We start from the raw sequence: 21,943 nt of genomic DNA on the forward strand, positions 1-21,943 counted from the left end.
ATAGATGCTCTGACCACAGACATTCGCGCTATGTTGTTTAGAGGGGTCGCGTGTTCGGATAGCAGATAACAAGGTTAACCACCCCAACCGGCATCGACAGACGAAGATAAGCCTAGGGGGAGAAAATGTATTAGATGCGAATACTGGACATCCAATGTAGGGACCAATGCAAGCGTCGGGGCATTTGCGTCACTAAAGCTCAGCCCGACCTGTACTCACTAGCACTCCTCGACTGCGCAGCCAATCCTTGGCCCATTGAGGAGAGAATATTTCCAAGTGCTGAGTACCAGGTGAATGGTCAGGGCCTTTTCTGGTAACTTCGCTTTCCTGTCAATTCACGGTCTAGCTTTGGCCGATTTGTGCGGAAGGAACACCACGCCGCTGTCTTCTTCCTGGAAGTAAATTTTATCAGATCGTCTTCGTGTTCCATCCACCGAACACATCTCAGGGCCCACAGACTGGGAAGACTCGGAGTGGACGATTTGTTACATGTGGGAGCGCCATATCTGTCGTTTCCAAGAGTTGAGTCGGGCCTAAGTGAAAGATGTCGTTAACGTATCACCGCCAAAAGGTCGGAGACTGGCAACTCACCAGCTCAATTGACAACCATCTTTGATATAACTTGTCAATTAAAAAGCCCCCTTTAAGATGGAACGGATGGAAAGGATGGAAGAGCGAAAGCGCTGCGCTGTTGAGCCCGATATGTTAAAAAGTACAGCGCTCGCCACAATTTGAAAAGTGGGGGAGCCTCAAGCGTGGTTGACCCTCCAGACGAACAGTAGAGATGTTAGTGCCAACCCTGACAGGCCCTCATGGGCCGGATTGAAGTCTCCACGCTGAAGGGCTATGACTCTTGCTACTATGTACTGCGAGTTTGCTGTACTGCACAGGTTGAGAACTTGAATATTGGCACAGGCATGCCCCAACTGTCAGCTGCAATGACACCTGGCCACTCTCACGAGATAAGACATCTGACGCTGGAAACGAGATGCCCCGGAGTCGCGTTCACGAGGAAGAACCGAATTGCTACGCGCCCTGGCGCGTGCAACTGCCGGATCTCATTGAGGACGATGTCTCTATCGGACGGAGACGATAGCAGTACTGCGACTACATGTGCAAGCTGGGGAGCACGAACGAAGTTGAGGAAATCTGAGATTGGGTGTAAAGGACCACTCCGAGACCGCGGACCATCAATAACTCAACCATCAATAATAGATCTGGACGAATGAATGCGGCGACAAAAACAGAAGTTCGGCTGGGGAAAGATGAAAGAATTGATCAAAATAGATTCCAGAGATTTATAGGTTCCAGGCGCGCAACCAGCGGCCAACGGTCGGCGGAGCGTGGAGGTTGGGGCGGAGAAAGTGGGGATATGCGAGCGGGGGGATGCCGACAGAACTAGTGCAAACTTGGCCACACACGTACACACCGAGCTACCCGTCCGCAATGTCTGGCGGACGACGCTGACCGCCGAGAGCGTCGAGGACGAGCTCGTCGACGTCGAGACGACGGGTGAGCGAAGCGCTCAAAAGTGGCGACATAAGGTTTGGTTCACAGCCTGGGACACGTGCACCCTTCTTGACTCTCTGACCATCAGACAGACCCATCGCACTTGCTGGATTTCTCAGTCCCGCGTCGACCTGCCTGAACTCGCGGGTTGCAGCCGTCGCCAGTCTCGAGCAGATTGCAGCCGACGAGCAAGTGTAAGCAGACGATTAAGACGGAACACAAACGGAGTGGGAGGAGCGTCGGTGAGTTCTGAGCGGCGACGAGATCGGGAGCAGGATTTGAGTCGGAGTGTGCCACTCCCGTATGTTCTCCGCTCATTCGTCCGCTTCCGCATACCACACTTGTTTTCTAACTACTCCTCACAATGCCGTCAGATAATTTAGAAATCGTTCACCACAATCCTCATTTACGTCGCCCTTTCCACCGTCGTTCCTCTGAGTTCCCACGACATGGCCACCGAGCAGGGCAAGGCTCCCAACGGTGCCTCCCAGGACCACACTCCGCCACATCCTGTAGTTTCTTACCCTCCTCAGCAGTTTGGGGCTCATTATCCGCCTCCCGGCCCTTATCCACCCTTTTATTATGCCCCTGCCATCCAAGACGGCGCTCATGATCCTAATGCCCCGAGTGGGCCCCCGCCGCCCGCCCCATACATCATGGCCTACCCGCCTCCTCCCCCCGGCATGATATATGCTTATCCTGCCCCTCCGCCCAGCCAAGGTGATTTCCTGAACAATCACATCCGTTTCGCCGTTTTTTTACATTAGATTTACGACAGGATATCCTCCTTACGCACCTGGACTTCAGACTTCTCCCGTGCCTCGTCCCAAGCGTAAGCAGGTTAAGATGGCGGTGAGCACCAGGCTATATGCGCGCATGAAGTATGTTGACGACTAACCTGAACTATCAGTGCACGAACTGTGCCCACGCGTGCAAGAGATGCGACGAGGCACGCCCTTGCGAGCGTTGCGTGAAATATGGCGTCGCAGATTCGTGCGTCGACGGTGTTCGTAAGGAAAGGAAGAAAGGGATCAAACGTGGTCCTTACAAACGCAAGAACCGGTCGCAGAATGGCGAGCAAGCAACAGAAGGTTAGTACAATACACAGCAGTGACCGCCGAATTCCGACTCACGATATTTCGTGTCAGGTTTCACTGCGCCTGCCAACGGCGGGGGGGAGTCTGTGACCCCTCCTGCTCCCTACTCCGCCGCCCCCGAAGGATACTACTCTTATTACTACCCCCCTGGCTATGTGCAGCCACCTCACAACGGCGAGGCCCACCCCGAGGGTATACCGAATGGCAATGGACCGCACGTACCCCATCCCGCTTACTACCCCATGCCACCTCTCTATGCACCCTTCCCCCCTTATCCTGGCGCCCCTGTGCCCTACTCGCTTCCACCGACCATCTCCGCACCAGCTTCAGCCGCTGTGCCTGCCACTAACGACAAACCCGAGCAGGCCGTCGCGCCCAGTGAGATCCATGGTGAAAGTTCCGGCACTACGAATGGGAAGGGCAAGAAACGGCCGCGTGCCAAGGCCGGGGGCGATGGTGGGACGAAGACGAGAAAGGCGAAGCAACCGTCCGCTGATTCCCCAGCTGATAGCGACCCCGCGCGTGGGAAGGACCTCCACCTCGGGGGACAGCCTGAACCCGGCGCCACGGTCTACAGTGGGATGGAAGCCAGGACGATGGTGGCCGTCTAACCGGATCCCCACATGCGTCAACTGCCGCGTGACTGTCAGCTGTCGGAGCCCTCGAATAACCTGGGCAGATCGGCAAGCCTGACAGTCGACATGTTGTTGTTCCTTGTACCTTTCATGATGGATAATTGTTGAGTTGAATGAATTTGGATTTGTCAGTCTTCTCTCATCCTCTGTACTCTCCCATGATTCCAGGAACAGTCCAATATCCATGGCTTGCATTCGTGGGCTAGGATCTATCTCTTTTGGTTCTTCAGCCAGTAAAGGGGTCAGGCATCTGTGCTGTGGATCCCTTTGATGAGCTTAAAATCCTAGAGATTGGTCCCGGTGCCAGGCTTACTAGCCATGTGTATACAAACTTACATAATCCTGTGTTTCCGTATCTTGTCTATGCTCTTCCATGTTTGCTTGCTCTCGAGAAGTGTTGCTATGCGCGCCCGCCGATCGGTCGGGTTGTACTCTTATATATATAAATGACTCAATGTGGCTGACAATCTGTGTACATAAAAATGGATTTATCTATTCCCGCCGTGATGCCCCACTCTGACTGACATGTGCTGTGCAATCTCTCGCTCGCGCAAAACCTGGTTTCCTGCGCGAGTTGGCGTGTTCTACATGCGTCCGGGATCCCTACGCTCTAGATCTGAACGACAAGCGGGCTGCGACGGCAAGTCAATCCAGCAATGCTTGAGAGAGCAACAATCGCGCGGGTATGGTAGGCGGACGAATGGTTCCATGTCGCTAAGCTTGGGAGTGCGGCGGAGGACCCGTCGCGAGCGAGCGAGGTGGGTCGCGGTCCGCAGAATAGCATTCGGAATGGTGTGGAGCCAACATGCGGTTAGATGGCGGATTCCGGACACGACGTGAGTGTGCCACTACATGCGTGCGTGCTGATTGACTAAATTGCGACGTCCGCATTATTCCCTCTCCCCTGACGGTCATCGATGGCGACTTGCGACGTATGGGGCGACACTTTCGGTGTGCGGTCGCAGCAAGTGCACTGCCAAATGGTGTGACGTTTCTCCTGGGTGGTCGGAGCGTTATCGGTGCACTGTTCGCATTACGGCTGGGTGCCTGTGTGCTCCGTCTAATCGTCAAGTGGATCAGGCTGTGCGACTTAGCGACGGTGGATGATTTTCGGGAGGTGGCAGGATGGAGGTGGCAGGATTGTTCTCGCAACGGGAAATGCTTGGAAAAAATGTGGTTGAGGTGCGGAATGGAACGCGACAGCGTCGATGGCGGCATGTCACGGCTGCGGCTGAAGCGTGAGTGTGGATGGTGGGTACCCCTGCATGCTGTACACTACCACCCAGTGTGAGCAGTGTTCTCGACGTGCTTGCGGCTCGTACATTAAATACCCGACACTAGTCTGATCGCAAGATGTTCTCACGAATTTTTGTGGGTGTCTCAAATGCACGGTGCATCATTGTGTCTGCTCTGATAGGTGGTCAGATTGGGCATAATTTTTGGCAGACGGCCGAATCGTGCCTATACCTCATGAGAAATGATGAGCACGGCTGAACGGAACACGCACCGCCCACGAACTGTCACGCCATGCGACACTCCCCGTCAGCAGCTATCTCTAGCCAGAAAAAAACTCAGAGTCGGATAATTCATACATATCTCAGTCGAGACGAGATCCACAGATGCGTCCAAGTAGGATGCGCAACTCCGCGAGGCCTTCGAGAAATGTTCGAGAAAATCTCCGGCGCCACCAAGCCAGGCGGTTGTTTGTTTCCGAGGCTGCAGCCAAACAAGGACCCTGAACACCCAAAATTTAGGATTCGCGCGCGGCGCCTAATACACCTCCAGCTCACTCACACACAAGTGCTCGCTGTCTCCACTCCCCTGCCACGACCCCCCGCTCCTGACGCCGTCATCATGTCTGCCATTCGTGCTCTCCGCCAGGTCTCGCTCGTCTCTACGCGGGCCCTAGCTGTCCGCAGCGCACCGCGCTCGTTGTCGCGCGCGGCCATGCCTGTGTTTGCTGTCCGCGCCGCACCCGCGTGTGCGGCGAGGGCGTTCTCATTGTCCGCGCGAACTCTGGGAGAAGGCGCGTGTGAGTACAGTATCCGTTTTGAGGAGGAATTGATGCTGATGTGGTGCCTTTGCAGCTGACGTTGCGCTCTCGCAAAAGCTCACCGAGGAGATGCAATACGAAAAGGAGGCGGCTACGGAGGCGGAACCCGATTTTCTGCGGTCGTTCAAGGCGCAGGGCGTTTGGGCGGTATGTGCTCTCGGTCACTCTGTGTAGTGCTCTATGGGCCGCGCTGGATGGGCGTGTCATTAGCTATTGAACCGCTGTGGCACCTACGTCACTGAAGCGCCCCTATAGAGCGCATGCACAACGCGCCGTATCTTTCATACCATCAACTGTATGCATTTAATTCTATTGTTCTAGATCGAGGATGTTGCCGGCAATGACGAGGTCGCGTTGACGCGGAAGTTTGGGAACGAGTCGTATGTTACTCTGGTCCTTTCTGACGCTATTGTGCTGACTGTGGTGACCTCTCAGCATCCGAATGATGTTCTCCATTGCCGACATCAATCAGTCAGAGACCCAGTTCGAGAATGAGGAAGAAACCGATGGGTCTGATGAAGAGCCCAATCACTCATACCCCATCCGTTGCTCCCTCTCCGTAACAAAGGTGTGTATGGCGTTTTTGCTTTCTGTTGTACTTGACTTGATGTGGCTTGCATTCAGTCTGCAGCGAATGGTGCACTGACGGTCGATGTGATATGCCAAGAGGGCACATTCGTTGTGGAGAACATCTCGTTCTATAAGGACGCTCAGGTTGGGACGGAGTTGACCGCGGAAGCTGACTGGAGGCGCCGCGGGCTGTATATTGGGCCACAGTTCGACACTCTCGATGTTAGCGTCCAGGAAGAATTTGAGAAGTTCCTCCAGGAGCGTGGGATCAATGAAGCCCTGGCCTCCTTCGTCCCCGAGTACGCTGAGTACAAGGAGCAGAAGGTGCGGAGTCTTGTCATTCTATTGCTCGAGCTTTTCCTTATTGGCTTTACGTTGCAGGAGTATGTCAGCTGGCTGCAGAACGTGAAGACATTCGTGGAAGCTTGAGTCAGCGGGGACTACGAGTAGTTCGTGATGGACTCTCTTAACAAAACGGCCTCGTCTACTATGGCATTGGTCATTACTTACATTATACTGCATCCCTTTCTAATGCATGCCTGGATATTCACATCTCATCGTGGCGGAAATCGGCATTTGCGTTGACGTCACTCGGGTTCGGTCGGAGAGGCCAGAGTTGAGGTTATCGGATAAGATAAATGTGTTCACTGTCGAGGCTTACCAGCCACCGCCCGAGTTGATCGTAGCCTCTTCATCTGACCGCCGACTGCGTCTTCGACTCTTCCGTCCTAGTTTGTGCTAGTGCATTCGCACGATGGCCTTCCTGTTCGTCTGCGGCAGAGGATTCGTGAATGTGCTGGAACATGTTTATAATCAGGGCAGCTGTGTGAGGTCACTCGAACCTCCTGGAACTTCCGAGTCCCTCCTTTCGGGGCCTGTGCGGGAGGCGCGGCCTTTGCTTGGGTTCGTGACTGACCCGACTCCGGCGCTGACTGCTGCTCCGCTTGACATCCCCATATTATTAGCCATGTCATCCCGCCGGCAGAGTATCACTCAACACATAGCGTGGCTTAGTCGCTCAGTCACTGCTGGTGTATAAGTACCTCGCCCAATTCAGGTCAGAGTCCATCCTTCTTCCGCAGTCGACTCCCGCGTTCTCATCCTCGCCTTTGGCCTTTGTCTCGCCTAATAGTCATGTCGGCCCCAGTCACCGTCCCTTCTTCGGGCTCGCCCAAGTACGTCCCGGTCCACAGGCGCAGTCCTTCATCCACCTCCTCCTCGCCGTCCTCGCACGGCGACTTCCACTCGCGATGGTCACATGCCAAGCCTCAGAACGCGCACACCACGCACATCTCTCCTCACGGGTCGGTCGCACGACGTGAGTTTCCTGCCTCGAGCGGCTTGTTGCGACCAGCATGCTGACCAGGATCATGGACGTGCAGGACCATCCTTCGTGTACGATATCAGCGACCTGCTCGCGCTTTCCTCTTCGTCTCTCGTGGGACTCGAGCCCGCCAAGGAGAAGCCCGTCGAAGAACTCCTAGCATTCACCGCCACCCCTGGCGGTGCGCGAGACAAGACCCCTCGCCGCCGCCGCGCGGGTCGGCGCACTAACACCGCGAACAAGATCGCTGCGCATGTCAGCACAGATGTCGAGAGCCGCCGCAGCCGCCACGGCCACAGCAGCTGGGGCTGGCAAGTGCATATAGTTGGCATGGAGGAGAGCTGGAGGCATGCGCCGATGACGGAGATTCATGCGTAGTGCTGAAATGAAGGGGGTGAAGGACAGAGAGCGGGGCAAACAAATTAACGAATATACCATTCTATGATACCGCCGGCACTGCTATTCACGATTAATATAGATGACACTAATGACCGCTGATGTTTGAGTGTGCGTGAATGTCTAGTACTTAACTTTTCGAAAGAGATTGAGATTGTCACGTATTCCCGAGGGCGGAAATGCGTCGAATCCGGTTTATTTGGCCAAGGAAAGGCTGTATGATATTACTTATAAGCTACTTTGGAAGGCGTTGGTGGGTGGCTTGTGGCTGTGGTACGAGATTTCTCGGCCCGGACGCCAAGAGACGGAGGGGACTTACCTAATATAGAGGATGTTCGAAGTCCGACAGGCGCTGCGGTCTGATTGGGCATGAGACAGGAGACGAATTTTACGACTTGACCTCTGACTCTCATCATCACCCCCTCCCCTCTCTGCAACCCTCGCAGCTCTTGCACCACACTTACCGCCGGCATGGATGTCGACATGAAAATCAAGGACGACACGGAAGACAAGAGAGATCGTGAGAGAGAGCGGGACAGAGACCGTGACGCTGACCGCGACAGGGACAGGGAACGCGAGAGAGACAGAGATAGGGATAGAGACAGAGACAGGGGGGATAGAGAACGCCGCGACAAGGATCGCGACCGTGAGCGCGACAGAGAGCGCGACCGGGATCGGGATCGTGACCGTGCAACTGGTGAGCGCATTTGACGGCATCTTGCTACTCACCATGGTACGCATTGATGGAAATCTTACGATCATCCCCCCCAGGCCGCAGCCGCAGGAGTGACCACTGGGAGCCCGATGACCGGCGAAATGGCGACGTGAGTACCGTTTCAGTTGCCCTGAAGGTACACGTCTGATAGCACTATTTTTCATAGCGACGGGCTCGGAGGTCTCGCAGCCGCTCTCGTTCCCGCTCTCGCAGGCATTCTGCCTCTCCGAGGCGTCGCACGCGCCGCTCCCACTCGCGAACCAAGTCTCGCAGCCGTTCTCGCAGCCGTTCGCGCAGTCGCGAGCGCCGTCCTGCAGATCCCTTCTCGCGCTCGCTTGGGGGCCCCATGAATGCGCCGCACGAAGAGGCGGTCGAATTCGCCAAAGTCAGCAAGAGGGAAAACCGGGTCTACGTCGGCAACCTCAGCTACGACGTCAAGTATCGGGACCTGATGGAATTTATGAGGGGAGGTGGGTTGGGGAATCTCAGCTTAGTTTCTCGCCGATATGTTCAGATGCGGATGTGGTGGCCGTGGGGCAATCCTGCTGTGCGAGAGTTCGCTCGGGGAGAAATGGCTTGGCCGGCGGGCACATTCACGAGAGATCACTCGGGGAGATGCCTGATTAAGAGAAGCCGTGTCTCGAGGCCGCGGTGTTTTGGAGTTATTTGGCTTACTGACGGAACGGCGAGTTGAGAGGACATTTATTGATGGGAGTTTTCTTTTGGGGTGTTAGCTGGTGAGGTCTTATTCGCCGAAGTGCTTATCACACCTACCGGCGTCTCCAAGGGATGCGGGTAAGTCTTATGAACATGTCTTGACTGTCTTGACTGAAAATTTCCATCTAAGTATCGTCGAATTCGCTTCGCAAGAGGACGCACAACGATCTATTCGCGAGCTCTCGGAGCAGGCGTTGCTAGGCAGACCTGTCTTCATCCGTGAGGTATTTACTATGATTTTCTTCAAATATGCTCCTGGCTCATATCCGGATAGGACCGTGAAAACGAGTCGCGTTTCGGAGCCACGCCTGTTCCAGGTAAGATTGGGATGGCGATGGCTGGGCAAGGTTTACACGCAGCTCCTCCGCCGCGGCCTCCGCACCACAACTACTTTGGACACCAAGGGTCAAACCCTGGAAATCAACTATACGTTGGTAACGTACGTCTTAAATCATTCGATTTTCAAGCGCTAGTGATCAATAGCGCGATCGATACGTAGTTGCCTTATCAAGCCGGATGGCAAGACCTCAAAGATCTTTTCCGTTCTGCCGGCAATATCATCCGCGCTGACATCAACATTGGTGCGGATGGCCGTCCCAAGGGCTCTGGAACTGTCATCTTTGAAACTGCAAAGGATGCGCAACAAGCAATCGGTATGTACAGTTCGTTGCATCGGCTTTGCTTGCAGCTCATGTCGTGAAGGCATGTACAACGGATTCGACTGGTATGGGCGCACTTTGGAGGTCCGCGAGGTATGTCTCTGCATAGTCCAACGCATGATGTATTACTCAATTGTTCAATTTATGCAGGATCGTTACGCTGGCCTGTCTGGTCCTGGTGCTTTCCGTGGCGGCGGCGGGGGCCTCCGTGGTGGCGTCCGTGGTCTCCGCGGGAGCGGCCTTCGAGGGGGATTCCGAGGAGGATTCCGCGGTGGCTATTCCGCTGGCGGTGCGACTGGACGAGACTTTTCCAGTCAAGATCTGTACGCACCTTACTCCGGCCCCGACCCGGCGGGCGCTGCAGGAGGCCTTCGCATGGACGGATATGGTTCCGGGGGCTACGGCGGCGCCTACGACGGATTCGAAGCTGAGCCCAGCCAGCAGATTATGGTTCGAAATGTGAGCACTTGACTTCATCTGGGCAATATGTCAGCAGCATTGATACGTCGTCATAGCTGCCATGGTCAACCGCTAACGAGGATCTCGTTGAGTTGTTCGAGACCACTGGACAAGTCGAACTCGCTGAGATCCTCTTTGAGGGCACTCGCTCAAAAGGCTGCGGGGTCGTGCAATTTGGCCAGGTGCAGGAGGCTGAGACGGCTATTGGTATGATTTCCAATCGCCTGCTGAGCTGATGACGCTGACTCGTTTCTCACAGCCAAGTTTCAGCAGTACATGTACGGTGGTCGTCCGCTTGGTAAGTGGAGCCTTGTGTGAGAGTTGCTCGGTAGCTGACTGTCTCCACAATATCTAGATGTGCGCTTCAACGATCGGTGGCACACGTTCACACCCGGTGCCGCGAAGGGCGGCCAGGCTATTCCCATGCAGGCTGACGTTGTTTGATCGTTTCTTGTCTCGCGTTCACCCTGTACTTGTGCGAATTCTCTAAAATTGGTGCCTACGATACATTCTTCACTGTCTATTCTCTGCTGTATATGGTGCTTAACCCCTTAAGGGATGAATACAAAAAAAAACTTGTCTTTGGGCGAGCACGCTACTCTTTACATCTGTACAATATCGGATCCAGTCCGTCAATACTATCAATATGGGGTTGTGCAGCCTGTGCGTGTGCGAGGCGCAACGTCAGATCAGAGCGTCGTGAAATGTCGTGAGGTCGGTGTTGAAGGTCGAGCGAGAGGTTTATAGACTGCTTGCCAACTCGTTTGTTATGCGTCCGAGGTTAAGCAAGTGTTCGACGACCTCTTCTGGGCTCGTGACATGCCAGGATGCAAGCGTACGCTTGCTGCTATGGCCGACGGCAGTGGTGAAGACACCCTCGTGGGTGAGCCTTAGGTCCACCGGCTCGTACGTCGTTGTGGGCTCTTTCGCGAGGAGAGTGACAGACAGCGGCGCGTCCAGGCGCACTTTGGTGGTGTCGCCGGGGAAGAGCCGCAGCGCACGGAACATGTCTTCGTCGGTCTGTCAGACAGGAACTGTGAGATGGACGACGTCAGAGAGCGCGAGGAGCGGACGTACCTTGTCATCACCCGCACAGAAAACGAACTCGGCGTCGGGGTTGTGGTACAAGATCCGCTTGACAATCTCACCCTTATTCACGGCCAAGGGGCGGACTTCGAGGTTTTTCTTCCCCACGAGCACTGGGCGGAACATGAGCATAGGGTCCACAAAGTCGTCCGCACAGTTACTTACCCTCGATTGGCCGCTTCCGGGCGAGATTGTTCTCGAGCAGGTCTTGGCACTGATGACATTGGAACAAACTAGGAGCAACATAGTTATAACGGCGTGCACTCGTCATGAGGCCACACTCACCCCCACTCAGGATCACTCGAACGATAATGCCACGTTATAGAACTCTTCTTGACCTCAATGTGACTTCCGGTCGTGCGCTAGAAGTGTCCACCTGTGAGTTTGCTTATTTTGCAGTAGAAACCGGTGACATACCTCAGTGTAATAGCGGAATATCTCAAGCACCTCGCCCATCCAATCCATGTCCAATGACTCCGTAAAGTTCGACCACTCCTTGTGACCTGGCTCACGCACGAACCCACCATGCTCCGCAGACATGCCGAGGTTCTGGATGTGCCCTAGGTGTTGCTCCAAGAACTCGCCATCGCGTCCGGAGATGATGAACACGACATTCTTTGGGTCTGCCGTCAGCCGTTCGAGTGCCTCCAAGGTGTCAAGGGAGGGCACGGCAGCACTCGGGACACGGACGATGGGCGCAAGTGTACCCTATACAATCGACAATTTTATAAGCATGGACAGCCAGCGAGCCTGCATCATGTAAAAACACGCACATCATAATCGAGAAGGAATAGCCGCTTCTTCGAGCTGCGGTATTGGCTCTCGAGACGGTCTCTTGGCATGGCAGGTGTCTGGCGCGCCATGTTCTGTCGTCCGACTTGTGCCAAGAGCATATTGGCGAGCATTGCGGCCCATGTGTGTGAAGTGTGCGTCGTCACAGTCTTGTACAGCTTCTGGTGGCGACTCAACCTATCTTCCTCGGACATCATTAGACCGCGATGCATCGCGTCTGCAACTTCCTGCAAATCGACATACAGTCAGAAAATTTTATACAAATGTTCTGAGCAACGCACTCCAAGGTTCCATGGGTTTACTTGCAATGCATCAGGCATGGTGCTTGAAATACCCATGAACTCAGACAGGACGAGGGGACTATGCTTTGTGCGCTCCTGTGCGAGGACAAACTCCATCGAAGTAGTATTCATACCATCGCGCAGAGGAGTTATTACACCGAGATCTGCAACAGAGAGAAGTGCGTAGAATTCATCCTTCTTGATTGTTTGGTGGCTATATGACCGTCAAGTTCACTGTCAAAATCACGGAAGACATAATACGTACTAATGATGCACCGGGATAAAGTCAAGCGAACCATATTCTCCATTGATGTGCGCTACAAGTTCAGACACTTGCCGCTCGAGCTTCGGAGAGTCTGACAACGCAGGGGAGGTGACCTGGATGAGTACAACATGCCCAATCCATTGCGGGTAGTCCTGGAGAAGCTTTTCGAACGCACGCAGCTGGAAACAGACGAAACAAACCCTTGAGTCTTCTTCGTAGTAAGATGGTTCGTCCACTAACCTTCTGCACAACACCCTTAACAACGTCAAGCTTGTCTCGCCCGACAATAATCTTCTTGCCCTCATATAATGCCCGCAGTGCCTCCAGCTTAGGCTGAATACCAGGTCGTAACCTATCAAAGTTCAAAAACATAAATCGACGCATTATCGGATCGTTGCGAAATACCTACGTGTCTTTCGCTACCCGCTCTGCGTCGACGCCTACTGGGCAGTATCCGACTGAAGCCACATGGCCTTGTACGTCAATGCCTCCAGACGCGGTAATCTCGTAGCCGCATACACGCACGCAAGTTGACGTAAAATGTCGAGAATAAGAATATGTCTAGTTCACAGCCACAATTGTTAATGTCGATGAATTCCAGAGAGCACGAAAATAAAATTGAGGGTAAACACACCTGAAAGCATATGAGATTTGCTCCGAGCATACCGTCGAGAATCTCCTTTCGCCTCGGCAGACATCTAAACCCCAGACAGTCAGATAAATAATGATATATATAAAACAAGCAAAGGTGGCTGGCCTAAATATTTCAGAGCTGGGAAACGGCGTGTGCACGAAAAGCCCTATCGCAGCGTCGGGAAGGCTCTGGCGTAAGAGCAATGGAACAAGTAGCATGTGGTAGTCATGTATCCAGATCAGGTCACCTGTTTGTATACCGACAGAAAGTAGATAATGTGGATGAAGCAGCAAAGATTCCATGAACCGTTAGATCAAACACGCCTTAAGTCCCAATAGACAGAGAAACGCACCAGGTCTATACACTTCTGCAACACGCTTCGCAAATGCAGCATTCACAGCGGCATACGCCGGCCAGTACAAGTCTGCGGATGCGTACTCTGTTGCAACATCTTGCCACAAAAGATAGTGGAAGAGTGGCCATAGGGCTGTATAAGAAATAAAACAAGTGAGTTTTTGTTCTAAGGCGGACAGACTCGGTGGAGAAGAGCAATGTGCATACAGTCACTAAATCACGAAAGATGTGTGTCAGCGGAACCTGACACAGCATCGTCTTGTGGGAACAACAACATATAAGCTCCGCTTTCACCGTACTTCACATTGGTAGTACCAAAATGGTATGGCGTAAGGATAGATGAAACTGCCCCAATGCGCATACAACTTATCATTGTATCTAAACCAATCCAACACCAAGATGCGTTGCATCGAGTGTATGGCACAGGTTAGAACATGACAAGGTGAGGAAATCGAAGCCTCGCAGGAATCTCGGGGACAAACATGCTCGGCACGTTCTAGGGTACGGCGAGACTCCTGCGTGTGCCCAGGATTTCGAATGAGTCCAGCTGGACAAGCAGCGCGGAGAGAATCAAGAAAGCGCTGCGCAGCGGATGTAGTTGGTAAATGTGATCGCGATCACCTCGCCTCAACCGTCCGCCTATCGGCACCTGAACCCAATGCCGAGGAGCAGGTATACGATAGAGAGGTACCCGGAACGCGATAGAAGCGCCGATGTGTCAGTCGAAACTCATAGATAGAGTAATGGTCCGAATCGAAGAACAAGATTGGATGCCCGGATAGAGCCAAGGAAGACGACACGGGAAATGTGTGCCGCGAAAGTTAGCATGCTGGTCGAATATGGGAAGGACAGCGCATATAGCCAGTCAACACGATTGAATAGATAGCGGATCATGAATTGAATGCTCTACCACGAGTAAATTGAAGCTGGGAACGCACTCCAGCACAGGGCGGACCAAAAGAGCAAATGATGGGGAATAGGCGCGACGTAACGCGCAGTCGAAAGACTCACTTTGCTTGCAGTACCCTTCATAGTGTCCGTGTGCCTCCTTATCGTCGAGCCAGACAGGAATATACGTTGTCGGTTTCCCGCCTTCTATTGTGACCTCGTCTCGTGAGCGGTATCTTGCGAGCTGTTCCTCGAGCACGACCCTGTCTTCCGGGCCGATGTCCTTCGTGGGTATCTTCGCGGGCGTAGAGAGCGACGACTCGGATGCGCCAGAGGTCGATGGAGCACCATACGATGCAGGAGGCATTAAGGGCGGAGACGAGGCGATGTCGCCGGTCCAGCCGATGACGATCTGTTCGTGGGTCGCGGCGAGGGAGGTAATCCCGCTGACCATGGCAGAGTGGCCATAGCGCACGCTAAGGGTCCAGCTCGCATTTCGGTCCTCCGCATTAGTGGAGAACGGCTGCGGTTGCTCGAGCGAGTTCGCATTTATGTCTGCAGAAGGTGGTACGTCGACAGGACTGGGAGGAATGTCTGTGGTGATTGCTGGGGGAGTTTGTGGGGGGCTTGGGAGGTCGGGGCTCTTGCGAATGAAGGAAGATACGACGGGAAGGTAGTGACATACGTGGAGGATACGTCCCGACAGCGGTATGCCTGAAGCACGGTGGTCGTTCTCGAGCTTGCACACCTGCTCGCGAACGGCGGCAAGGGAGATGGGGGCGGATAGTCGTCGCGGTTCAGCAAAACTGTCCATGGTGTGTGGAAGTAAGCGGAAAGTAAGATAGAGGAGAAGGGAAAACTAGGACGCTATATAGTGAAGAAAGAGTGGGGTCTGGGCTGGCTATCGCGCCTCCCCATCTCCTGCTCGCCTGGCCTGATCGGGCACCGTACGCCGCCACGTGACCTCACTCAACGTCATTTCGGTGCGCATTGAGTTCAAGTTGATCTGCTACCGTTCATACCACAGCAGCTTGCCTAAACTCAGCTTGTCACGTCTCACAGATCAAATCAAGGAAAGTCCCATGCGCTGTTTGTTCTCCTCATCATCCCCTTATAACTAGGAAGCGTCAACCGTCAGGCGTTACATGGGGCCCGAGTGCTGTCTCGGCGCGAATTTTGGCAACTGACAGAAAAAAATTCAGGCGTATCAATCTTGCATCGCGAAGAAGCACCGCAACTTGAAGCTCGGTAAGTTCTACAGCATTCTGTAAACAAGTTTCCCCGTCATCCCACGCTATATCAGGACCCATACACATGCCATCCGGACCGCCATGGCAGACATGCTACCTCCAGCGAGTACCATCGCTTTCCCAGCATAACGATGACAGACGTGCTGTTGTAGCCAGAGGAAACAATGGGTGCTCACAGAATCACGGTCTTTGCTCCCATTGGCCAGAACTAATACACCTGCCAATTTGAGTCATCGTCGTCAAATCTTTGCTTAATCTCCCTCACCACAACTTCTTTGCTCGGTTTCTCTTTGAATCACCCATTCAGGCGCGAGCCGATCCTGCCTAGCCACGTTCTAGATCTTCGAATGCACGTTGGCCTGGTCACGCCCCCAAGCCATCGCTTCGCGAACCGCAAGGTATAACGCCGCGACTCGGATATGTCCCCTCTTGGACCCTCGCTCTTGATTTCGGGCAATGTTCTTGACGAGAAACATGCGACAATAGTTTGCGGTGGATTCTCGGACCCACTCGTCATAGTGACCGTCGATCCATGGTAGCGAGCGTTGGGCGTCGAATGTCAGAATACTCGCACTGGGAGCGTTATCCGATATGTGTAGTGGATGTCAAACGAAGACGTCGTTTTACGTGTGATGCCCCCCAGCTTTACTGTAACCGATCGATCCTCCTGCGAGAATGGCATAACCAACGACTGCCTGCGGGACACGAGGAACACGAACCCCTTCCGTTCGGAACTCGGCGACTTGGATTGTACGGCATCACATGGGCTTTCAGATTTCCCTGTGTACAGACGGTGGATTTTGCTTTATACACTAGTTCTTATCTCCAGCATGTCAAACCGTACGTGCAATTTTCTCCTTCATTCACAATGGGAGCATGTGTTACTAAAATATGAGACCCTTCAAAGTCTCATCGTATGTTCCACTCAGCTTGTTTCCATATAAGTCAGCAAGCAAAGGTCTATTGGTGGTCTCCATGGCGGCGAGGTGATTCGGTGTTTTCATTGTCATTCCAGACGTGAGTGATCTTACTGTCTGCGTTGGTTTCACCGAGCTGTCGTAAACTGCATATACCTGACTGAACCGCTCGGGGTGATGGCAGTTGGCTAAATTTATAGGATGGACACCGCCAAATTTGTCTTACGTCGCTTGCTGGCGGTCAGCATTTTCATCTGTGTATGTGCACGACATCCTGTCGGATTTACGTGCCCTCATTTGTCACAGTCCACCTCATAATATCGCCTACCGTCCGAAACGATAAGTATCACAATGCGGTGAGGATTAGATTGGCATTCGCGAAATCTCAGAGCTCGAACATCCCGACTGCGTCAAGGCGACCATTGATATTGACCGATTGTTCCAACTCACATTGAGACCTCAGGTACACACAGTCTTATTCACTTGCCCTTACTTCAAGATATCGCCTTTACACTGGAACGACGTACATGAGATACATAAATGCCTTCTTTTTGGTTTGGTGTCTATATATCCAAGAGGGTAATAGGTGCTACCATCCACGCCCACTACCATCATCGCTTGAAAACGGCCCTGACCGTCGACGCGCCAGTGGTCAGGCAAGAAGTACCTCTTTCTGTTGAAAAGTATGCGTCCAAAGAGCTTCGTGTTTTGCATTGTATGTCGGGGCAACGGCGTTGTGCAGCCACAACAATATGTGACAACAGCGGGAGGGATTGCACAACTCTGTCTAATTATCATTGCACCCGTCCCCGAACTACCAGTGCGTGCTGTTGAGCGGACACAAACATGAAGACCTGATAACTTGGAATATCATCGGGGATATAACGAATAGATGTGCGGTCGATCCATCGCCAAGTTATCTTGCTAAGAAAATCAGGCTCCCATGTCGGAATACAGAGATTGAGGTTATTCACATTAGAGAACGCGTCGTACAAAATAGGTAGATTGGCGACGAATCCCGCAAAAAACCAAACTCGTACGGATGGCCCTACACCATGAGCATCATGTCCAGTTCACGAGGATGGCTGGTCAGTTTCGACAAGCAATTGAGGGCATATCGATGAACAAAAGACATGGAGAGTCTGCATAGACGGGATAGAAAGGTCAAGGGGAGAGCCAAGATCAAGGGAGTGAATCATCACAAGACGACAAGACAGATTCTTCGCCCTATTTCGGAGAACGAGAGACGACAAATCGAGCATATGCAGCAAGTCGTTATGAGATTTGAATCTCGGATCCATCTCGTCGCTCAGTATGTCCAGTTCCGACAAGGTCCTCACGCATCGTGCTCCATGAGGAACATCCGGCAGCACCAGACCAAAATATTCCTCAGCACGGTCCACGATACGGTGCTACCCTTGTTTTAAAAAATGTTTTGCTCCGCAGCTTAACTTCCGAAAGAGACCGGAGCACGGCGCAAAGATACGCGGGGCGACTGGTGATTGCGAGCTGGCCTGTATCATATGGAGAAACCTGAGACAGGACTTCTGCGAAAGTGTCATCGTTCAGGGCCCGGAAGAGGGACACTCGACCAGCACAGAGATCTTCTAAATCCTGAAGTGGTTGTCCAGATGCTAACGACAATAAATTGCTCGTCAACGCCGACCGGGATGGCAATACTCACCACCGCGCAACCTGACAAATAGATCATAATGTTGGATTGGATATCGTGTGAGCGCAGCGGTCGACGATGAATCACTGCAAGTAAAGACAGGGACCATTGTGGCGGATCTAGGACTCGAGAAGTCCGGGTCTTGACTGGAGGGCCCACGTGGCTTTCGCTCGTGCACTTGCTCGGCCGCCTTGCTACTAATTACTTCGCAGCTCCTCATTTATCCAAAGAAATCAACTTTGGGGGTAGCTCGATGAAATGCTGAACTATCAACATGGATGTTTTAAACCAAAGCTACTTTTAATTCGTTGCCTAGCCTACATCGTGCTCAGATCCACATCCGTCCGTTAGTGAGTAAATCAGGGTATGGAGGCGGGTAATTCGCGAAGCAGTCATACTGGAAGTTCACTTCCTGAATACGCTGCTGCATGCCCGCGATGAAGTTGTCAAGGAGACACAGCCCGTCCTTGTTAGGCGTCTCGCAGTGTGCAATGCCCGTGAGCGGGACGGGCCCGTCGTTGAGCAAGAAGCGAATGTACTTTTCTGTGTGTGAAGAACCGGGTGAAACAGGGCAAGTCATGACCTGACCGACGAGATTCGACGCAAACGGAGCAATAAGGTTCGTGAAGTACGTCTGTAATATAGGATGCAGTGAGACGAGGATAGATACACGACCTAAGTGATACACACCTGATCAGCTGGAATGTGGTCGACCGGAAGAGGTCCGTTCCTGGCCATTGTAGTGAAGTTCATGGCCGTGATGACTGTGATTATTGCATAAGCATCGCAATGAGTTATCGGCTCTAGGGAACTTACTAGATGCAATGACAGTGTCGTGGGTAGCGTCCATGTAGATCGGCTGATCAAGCGGGAATGTAACAGTGTTACCATCTAGAGTACCGTTTGTGGTGGTGTTGAATTCGGTTAGTAGAGTCTCGGTGAGACGCGAAACGAGTTCCTGGACATAGCCAATGCCCTGCGCGGAACCAGCGGGATTTCCAGGGCCGTAGCCGTACCAGAATTGAACATCTGTACGCATCATCAATCAATTGGCACACACAAGGAGCAAAGTCGAATACGAACCGAGGGAGTACTCGAAGCCCTCCCATTCCTCCTCAGTGAACAAGTCACAGAATGCAGAGTAGCCAATCGACACGGTCTCGTACGCGCACAGCTCTTGCATGATATACACGTTCGAAGTATCCAGCTCGACACCGTCAATATACTGTTGCAGACGCTTCACGGTGTCCTTGAGGTACACTTCCGTCCAGTTACCCTGATACCATGAGCCCATCTCGTAGATATCATTGTTGCCGTTGGGGCATGCGTTCCATGGGGCAAGAGTATTGTTATACCCATCCTCCTCAATTATGATTTCCTCATAGTAGGAAGTCGAGTATTCTTGCACACCGAAGAATCCGGCAGCCCAGTTCAGGCTGGGAAGTGTCAGCATGGTGCTTCCATGATGCATCGTAGCACCTACCCGGACTGAACCATACGATCTATCCGCCATGGTCATCACTTCGCGGACAAGTACGAGATGGACTGGACGTAGAACTCACCTTCAGATGTGGTACGAAACACCGGAAGACCCTCGAAACCATTCAACAATTCACCATACTTGACCCTGAACGCAGCGCCGAGGTCGTATCTAGTTCACTGTACTGAGTATCTGCGTTCCCATTATGGCAGAGAGAATACGCTTACAGTTGCTGCCTACCAAACGGCGTCAAAACCTCCGCGCCGAGTTTGTACGTCCAAGTGTTTAAAAAGGCGAGCGGACCAGTAGCGGTGAAGCCAGTACTATTCGCGATCGAGTTCAAGGTCGCGGCGAACTGACTCGGGCCTGAGCCATCGGTGGGGTAGCGCGCACCGTGGCGCTGGAGAAGGTGCACCTGCGTGAGCTCGCAGCTTTCGGGGATTTGTGGGGTCGTGTCAGGGAGCCCAAACGCGCCTCCAACGGACCACCAAGGAGCAAGATTCCCCCAGTAGCGCATCGGGTTGAACTCGGGGTTAACGCCCGGTTCACCCGTGTACGGGTTGATGAGAGGGTAGGTGTCCACTTTCATGGCAGCGGCAGGGGCCGTCTGGATGGCGTCTGGCTCAGCACCGGCTGGAGGGAGATGAGCGAAAGTGAAAGCACCGTAGTAGGCAGCTACATACTGGGTGTAGGACCAGCAAAGCCAACCTGCTCCTCGTCCGGAAAGTATGTCTCATAGCTCGAGAATGTCGCTGTCGGAGGTGGATATACGTCGCTGGTGGCCGAACCCGCATACGGGGAGGCGGACGGCGCGTCCCAGGGATACGCAGACGCGATGGGGAGAGCACCGAGGAGCAAGAGCGCAGAGACCATGCTGGACGATGGACGAGAAGGTCCCTAGCAGACAGAGACATCCCGCGCGGATTTTATGCGAGTTCTATCTTGAATCGGGGGCGCTTGACGAAAACAGCTTGCACATGGTGGTGAGAAGCATTTCAAATAAATGTGAGACGGGGCAATCGCATCACATATTATCCCGAATTCAGCCACCGAGCTGCAAAATCACTGCTGCAAAGTCACCCGCACCCTGCTTTCATTTTGGATAGCTGTTTGCTGTCTGCCGATGACCGTCCACCAGTATCAGCCAGCAGTTTGCAGTATCGAGCATTGGTACTACTTACCTCTATCCCACACCCATGCCGTACTTGAGCTCGCGAAGATGCCACGAGATCAGGAACGCCAGCGTCACACTTATCATGGCAGCGGCTCGTGGACGAACGTGAAGGCTCAAAAATATAATATTCCAGGAGCTGTCAATTTCGCGAGTGGCAGCACCAGAAAATAGGATACACGTGTGTCGGAGGTGGTGAACTAGAAACAGACGAACGCGAGTTGTGGCGAGTCAAACGACGACCTTGAGATCCTTCAGTCTTAAATTAGATCAGATGCCACCAAGATCGTCGGCCACCTATCATATCGATCCAGCGTTTCGTCGCATTCGTTTATCGCATAATTATTCATTTGTAACTTACTTTACAATAGCCTACAATCCCAGTCGCGGCTTTTCCATTACTTCAGATAGCCTTCTAGAGCATCCGCTCTCTGTGCGACGACTCGTACTTGACCCTCGGCCCCCCATCTCACCCTTCTCCGTCTCTAATCGAGTGCTGAATTGCGGCGAATGCAAGGAAGAGTCGAATGCAATCAACATCATCCACGTTGTCACGATTTCCGCGATTGTTCCACACCGCTGCTCCCAAGTCTGCTCAGCTGCAAAAGCGATTACCTCCTTTTCATAGTGTGGTCAGCCAGAACTTACACGAAGTTGGCACAGTTGTTAGAAATAAGAATTCAGTTGCAAAGAAAAAGGTCGTGTCAGATGGTGAGACGCTTTCATATCTCACAGGGCACGCGATCGCTGACTTGTCTCGTCTGTAGTCAAACGCAACAAGCTGGGGGTCCAGCTGCTCCCTCGCAAACTCCACTCTCAGATATTCCGCAACGTCTCATTTCCCGCCCCAAACGATACGTACGTGCGCATCGCGCAGGAACATCTGCGAGCGCATGGCCTCGACCCCTCGCAAGGAGCCGTCCTTCCTGATGCCTCGTTCACACTTCCACCATTGCAAGGGCGTACCCTCGACGAGCACTTCTATCGTATCGGGGCGGAAGCCGCACAGCCGTGGCTGG

The 21,943-nt window shown here is 53.2% G+C and overlaps 6 protein-coding genes across 6 annotated transcripts; 4 read left to right on the forward strand and 2 right to left on the reverse strand.

The window, feature by feature from the left end:
• Positions 1-1,958: 1,958 nt before the first annotated feature.
• On the forward strand, positions 1,959-3,217 carry FIBRA_08064 (uncharacterized protein; the record flags this gene model as incomplete). Its single annotated transcript, XM_012329721.1, has 4 exons — positions 1,959-2,229; positions 2,288-2,361; positions 2,420-2,600; positions 2,658-3,217. The coding sequence occupies 4 exons, from the start codon at positions 1,959-1,961 to the stop codon at positions 3,215-3,217; spliced, it is 1,086 nt and encodes a 361-aa protein (XP_012185111.1).
• Positions 3,218-5,095: 1,878 nt separating this feature from the next.
• On the forward strand, positions 5,096-6,293 carry FIBRA_08065 (uncharacterized protein; the record flags this gene model as incomplete). Its single annotated transcript, XM_012329722.1, has 5 exons — positions 5,096-5,273; positions 5,329-5,441; positions 5,616-5,674; positions 5,730-5,862; positions 5,919-6,293. The coding sequence occupies 5 exons, from the start codon at positions 5,096-5,098 to the stop codon at positions 6,291-6,293; spliced, it is 858 nt and encodes a 285-aa protein (XP_012185112.1).
• Positions 6,294-6,998: 705 nt separating this feature from the next.
• Positions 6,999-7,566, forward strand: FIBRA_08066 (uncharacterized protein; the record flags this gene model as incomplete). Its single annotated transcript, XM_012329723.1, has 2 exons — positions 6,999-7,182; positions 7,247-7,566. 2 exons carry the CDS (start codon positions 6,999-7,001, stop codon positions 7,564-7,566), a joined length of 504 nt encoding a protein of 167 aa, XP_012185113.1.
• Positions 7,567-8,055: 489 nt separating this feature from the next.
• FIBRA_08067 (uncharacterized protein) lies at positions 8,056-10,578 on the forward strand (the record flags this gene model as incomplete). Its single annotated transcript, XM_012329724.1, has 12 exons — positions 8,056-8,281; positions 8,356-8,408; positions 8,466-8,769; positions 9,034-9,094; positions 9,147-9,240; positions 9,291-9,455; positions 9,516-9,669; positions 9,719-9,768; positions 9,826-10,134; positions 10,191-10,341; positions 10,394-10,432; positions 10,490-10,578. The coding sequence occupies 12 exons, from the start codon at positions 8,056-8,058 to the stop codon at positions 10,576-10,578; spliced, it is 1,695 nt and encodes a 564-aa protein (XP_012185114.1).
• A 297-nt stretch (positions 10,579-10,875) lies between these two features.
• On the reverse strand, positions 10,876-15,248 carry FIBRA_08068 (uncharacterized protein; the record flags this gene model as incomplete). The annotated part of the gene is made up of 12 exons (XM_012329725.1): positions 10,876-11,154; positions 11,212-11,333; positions 11,386-11,453; positions 11,506-11,582; positions 11,638-11,928; positions 11,994-12,239; positions 12,294-12,507; positions 12,559-12,737; positions 12,799-12,910; positions 12,968-12,998; positions 13,545-13,679; positions 14,558-15,248. The coding sequence occupies 12 exons, from the start codon at positions 15,246-15,248 to the stop codon at positions 10,876-10,878; spliced, it is 2,445 nt and encodes an 814-aa protein (XP_012185115.1).
• A 3,353-nt stretch (positions 15,249-18,601) lies between these two features.
• FIBRA_08069 (uncharacterized protein) lies at positions 18,602-20,626 on the reverse strand (the record flags this gene model as incomplete). Its single annotated transcript, XM_012329726.1, has 8 exons — positions 18,602-18,907; positions 18,964-19,037; positions 19,090-19,302; positions 19,357-19,709; positions 19,757-19,775; positions 19,836-19,924; positions 19,981-20,386; positions 20,437-20,626. 8 exons carry the CDS (start codon positions 20,624-20,626, stop codon positions 18,602-18,604), a joined length of 1,650 nt encoding a protein of 549 aa, XP_012185116.1.
• Positions 20,627-21,943: the final 1,317 nt, after the last annotated feature.

This window comes from Fibroporia radiculosa, assembly GCF_000313525.1.
Source record: "Fibroporia radiculosa TFFH 294 genomic supercontigs, scaffold27844, whole genome shotgun sequence".
Lineage (NCBI taxonomy): Eukaryota > Fungi > Basidiomycota > Agaricomycetes > Polyporales > Fibroporiaceae > Fibroporia > Fibroporia radiculosa.